The 5,502-nt window shown below is 35.6% G+C and overlaps 1 protein-coding gene across 1 annotated transcript; it reads left to right on the top strand.

Moving 5' to 3' along the window:
• Positions 1–352: 352 nt before the first annotated feature.
• On the top strand, positions 353–1,303 carry LOC308524081 (olfactory receptor 52Z1P-like; the record flags this gene model as incomplete). Its single annotated transcript, XM_081098233.1, has 1 exon — positions 353–1,303. One exon carries the CDS (start codon positions 353–355, stop codon positions 1,301–1,303), a length of 951 nt encoding a protein of 316 aa, XP_080954359.1.
• Positions 1,304–5,502: the final 4,199 nt, after the last annotated feature.

Below are 5,502 nucleotides of genomic sequence, written 5' to 3'. Positions count from 1 at the left end.
ATGATGCTAAGTCAGTAAGTATATGTATCGACTATAGTGCCCACATGGAATTATAAACCCATTAACTGTTTATTATTACTATTGTTGTCACCATTATCATTATCAGTAGCATTAGCCCTATAAATTTGGTAACTTTCATGTCAATGAAGCTGATCTGGCTCATTATCCTTGAATAGTTACTGGTGACCAGTCCTTTCTTAAGGTAACTAACTTTACTGCAATGCCAAGATTCACCCTCAACCTGATTAAATAACTTTGTTTATTCTCTCTCAAGTTCACTCTCATTTTTTCTCTCACTCTCTCTCTAGATTTTCAATCCAGGTCTCAATATCAGAGGACACAGTAAACGACGATGACTTCAAACCTTACCAACCTTAGAGACATTTGGTACACCATGATTGGAATCCCAGGACTGGAAGAGGCACATACTTGGATATCCATCCCCATCTGTTCCATGTATATAGTTGCTCTTGTGGGCAACGCCCTCTTATTATTTCTGATATTCACTGAGCATAGTCTTCATGAACCCATGTACTATTTCCTCTCTATGTTGGCTCTGTCGGATATTTTTCTCTCCACAGTTACCACACCAAAGATGCTAGCAATCTTCTGGTTTCAAGATGGGGGTATTTCTTTTGGTAGCTGTGTGTCCCAGATGTTTTTCCTTCACTTCATCTTTGTGGCAGAGTCTGCCATATTACTGGCCATGGCGTTTGACCGCTATGTAGCCATCTGTTACCCACTAAGATATACTACCATTCTAACCCCCTTAGTCATTGGAAAAATGGGTATTGCATCTGTGATTAGGAGTTTCTTTATCTGCTTCCCCTTGGTTTTCCTGGTTTATCGGCTTACTTACTGTGGGAAGAACATTATTCATCACTCATACTGTGAACATATGGGCATTGCCAAGTTAGCTTGTGATAGCATCAAAATCAACATCTACTATGGGGTGGTTGCAGCCCTATGTTCCACATGCCTGGATGTAGTGCTTATCATCATCTCCTATTCTCTTATACTCTGCACTGTGTTTAGAATTCCTTCCCAAGAAACACGACTCAAGGCTCTGAGTACTTGTGGCTCCCATGTCTGCGTTATCCTACTATTCTATACCCCAGCCTTTTTTTCATTCTTTGCTCACCGATTTGGAGGGCACAGCGTGCCGCTCCATGTGCACATTCTTCTAGCCAATCTTTATGTGGTGGTACCACCCGCTCTCAACCCCATCATTTATGGTGTTAGGACAAAGAAAATTCAGGAGAAGGTTATTCAGGTCTTTTCTTTGAGCAAGAAATTGTGCTGATGTAGACTAAACAACTTAGTCTTCATTTTTCAGTGTAACTGCTAATTGAAGAGTACCTACAATTATATTGGACATCTTAAATCATTTCAGTATTAGAGGAGAATAATAACAGTAAAAATTTAAGTAAATGAGATGAAAAGTAAAAACTTTCTCTTTTTGTGATTTTGTTCAGGGCAATATCAGAGTAAGCACACCATAGATTGTGTGTAATATTGAGTTTTGTTACAATAGGCTTAAAGTATAATAGATTGCTTGCAATCATTTTCATGTAATTAATAAGGAAATACTAGTTTTATTTATTAGATTACATTGTAGGATTATGACTAAGGGGGAAATCTCTGAAGTCATACTGCCAATAATCAAATCTCTGCTCCACTGATTCTAAGTATAAAATCTTAGAAACATTATTCTACCTATGCGTCCATTTTTTTAAAAAAAAATTGAGGAAGTATATAATATCTGGAAGATATTGTTTAATGTTAGTAATCATTTACAGATATAGTAATAAAATTTAGTTTGCACATTTGCAGCGTCATGTTGGGTTCAGAATTGATTTAAATGTGATACAGTGGGAAAAAGCCTAACACATGCCAAAAATGTTAGCATTATTATATAAGTAAAAGTTGAGAAAATTGGGACATACTACCATAATAAAAGTTACTTGAAACCAATCAGAATATATATATATATATATATATATATATATATTCTATTTTCTCTATATTTTAAATAATGTATGTATGTATCTATACTAATAAAAGGATAATATGCTAATTAAACCAGGAGACCTTCCAGAAGACCTTCCAGACATCCTTCTGGACAAAGCCATGGTGGTGGGGCTGAGGCAGTTGCAGTCAGGGGCGATCAGGTTGGCTTGAGAGGGCAGTTTCGGGCAAGCAGGCCAGGGGGTGCAATTGGGGGCAATTAGTCTGACAGGGGAGGGCAATTGGGGTTGATCAGGCCGGACAGCAGAAAAGTTAGGGGCAATCAGGCAGGCAGGCAGGGTGGTGAGTGGTTAGAAGCCAGCGGTCCCGGTTTGCGAGAGGGATTGGGCCTAAATTGGCAGTTGGACATCCCTCAAAGGGTCCCAGATTGGAGAGGGTGCAGGCCGGGCTGAGGGACTCCCTCTGTGCATGAATTTTGTTCACCGGGCCACTAATCCACTAATATATATAAAATTAGAGATATTTTGTCTTTTGAATACTATTGATTTTTATTTTCTTTCAGTAAAGTTCTAACATCATTATGTCATTAAACACTTCTGTTAGATGGTACCAGCTAGAAGAAGGGTAGGGAGGAAGGAGGTTGGGACGTAGAGGATGTTCCTCTCAGACAAAGATGTAGTAGACTCCTTTTGAACATGAGATGGGTAGAAGAAACACAGATGGAAAAGGAGAATAAGAAAGATATCATCTTCAAAGGTCCAAGTTTCAGCTGCACACTCCCAGGTCCTCATTTGAAGAGTCAGGACATGAAAGGATAGAAACTCAATGGGTTATAGGGGAAAGCTAAAAGCAGAGGGAAATTAATATCCCTTCCCTTTTTTTCTGCTTAAATATCTGAGGAAAGTTTCCTTGCCAGATATTTCACGCCAACTAGAAAGAGCAGCACTAGAGTGAAAATGGCCATGTGCATTGGTCAATCAGAAAACTGGTATCCTTGTCCTCCACCAGGCAACAAATGAATCTAGGAGTTCTTTAAAGCACTGAGGGGGACACCCCATTCATGCCTCATGTTGAGCAGTGACGCTGCCAAGGGAGTTGCTTTGGCTAGGGAAAAATGATTCCATAGTCAAGGGCCATAAACACAAATGTTAGAGTCAGGGAAGTAAGAGAAAATGGGTCCAGTTTCAGGACTGGAGGGGTAAAGAACATTAGGAATGGGTCACTAAGTGGATTTAAGAGAAAATAATGAGTCAACATTCAGTAGGGGGTGCAGAAAGGATAAAGTCCCAGACTCAGATTTATATCCGCATCTCATCCAATTCTGTCATGCAATCTCTCAGGGACATGAGGTTTCCCCTTTAAAGCAGGTGGTAAGGAACTTGGATGAAGGTGAGAGTAAGTGAAGAGGCAGAAAAAACCCCACAACAGTCTAGCAGAGAATATCAATTTCCAAATAACAGAAAAGTTGTTAAAATAAAATTGGGTTTTATTTCAGCAAAGATACTTTTAAACTCAAAAACTTTAATTGACACTTAAGTGCAAAGTTAAAAATTCAGACGACCATTGACATAGATAGGTTCCCTTGGAACAAGATAATCCTAAAAAAAACAAAACAAAACAAAAGTTACCACATCTTTTCAACTATAAAGTACAAAACCTATTACTTAGGATTTTGGTATATCATAATACTGGCTGAGAGAAGAATGACCTATTAAATAATTCATTTGAAACTTATATTTAGATAAATACACAATTTAAAATTCCCAACTCCCACCATGACACACCCCCAACAGAAACAAATAGAATGATGTGGAAATATCTATAATGTAAAATAAAACAGCAGTAACAGTAGTAAAAATGCTGTGAAACTAAATTGTCCCACAATTATTTTCTAGTAATTTAAAATATCGTTACCTCAGTTTCCTCATCTGCACAATTAAATGATTATTGTTTACCTCTCAGATTTGCTCTAAAGATTAATATCAACAATCACTACTGAGTGCTTCCATAATGACTGGCATATAAAAGGCTTCTGATAAATATAAACTAAGCATTATTTTTATGACTATTATTATTATTACTGCGGCAGTTGCATTATTAATAGTAAAAATATATACATTAAACATAAACTACCAGTTTTGAGGAAATACATTGATAATCATGGGGTGTGTATGTTTATGATAGCTTTGTTTAAAATTAAAACTACTAATCACTAAAGTGCTGATCAATTGATGAATAAATAAATTTGCTGTATGTGATACAAAAGAATAGGATTCAACAATAAAAATAAATTGTGGATATAGACAACAACAAAAATAAATGTCAAAAACATTGTTGCAAGTGAAGGATTCCAGATATAAAGTATTACACTGTTTATGATTTAATTTCTATGACCTACTCTTAAAGGGAAACTGTATGACAAAAATCAGATTATTGGTTGCCAGGCACTTAGGGTTATGAGAGAAGACTGATCCCAAAGAAATAAAAAGGCACTTTTTGGGGTGATGAAAAGATTCTATACTTGATTGTGGTGGTGATTACATAACTATAAATACTTCCTAAGCTCATCAAACTGTGCATATATATCTAAATAGAGTGAATTAATGTTTGTAATTATACTTCAAAAATTGCCTTGAATATATTAAGTAGATTATGTAAATATCATATGACAGTCATATTTTGAAGAAACTTACACATACTAACAGAATCCAAATGTATGTACTATATTATCATCCATGATTTAATTTGATCATTTTTATTTAGCATGTCAATGTTTTATAACGATTGCATAAACATTTAATAGAGTTCATATTAAAAAGTACAGAAGAAAGAAAATAAAGTTGTCATGTGATTTGAAACTGAAATAGAAAATTTTTCCACATCCCATCACCCATCACCTCCTAAAAGTAGAACATATCACTTAACTTCTGTATGTTTTAAACGATTGAAGCATAGTAACCTTCATCTTGTATAAAAAACTGCTTGAATTCTCTGCTATTGTTAGATAGTCCCTAGTCCTGTAAACTCTGTCATTGTAAGCTCTATCACTTTAAGACAGTCTCTTATTCTAGAAAATGATTTTGCTTTTAGTTCAAATAATAGAAAAAATTAAACTTAACTGTCTGACCTTGCAAGCTAGCCATTCAATGTATTAGACTAATATAGATTAATACCAATAATAATTCCCATATTCTTATGCCAAGTACTAACTAATTATGTATTCAAGGTTATAAATGTCTGTAACAACAATCCACACAGAGATCTTTGTGAAATCTGCAAACAAAGAAGCTCAAAAAGTATAAATATGGGAAACTTCTTGTATGTGGGGCTCAGAAATTTGGAAGAGACACCTCCCTCTGGGCCATGCGCAATAAATGACTCCTAATTAATTGGCTTATTAAGGCGTCTTGTATCTTATTCGCTGATTTGTGATACAACACTATCCATGCATTTAGTAGAAAATAATATCTACCACAGAATCTTGATGGAGAAATAAATTAGAAATATATTTATATTATATGGCCTTAACAATAC

This window comes from Myotis nattereri, assembly GCF_964212035.1.
Source record: "Myotis nattereri genome assembly, chromosome: 9".
Taxonomy (NCBI): domain Eukaryota; kingdom Metazoa; phylum Chordata; class Mammalia; order Chiroptera; family Vespertilionidae; genus Myotis; species Myotis nattereri.
Note: the sequence above shows the minus strand (reverse complement) of the source record. Positions and strands in the feature narration are given on the sequence as shown.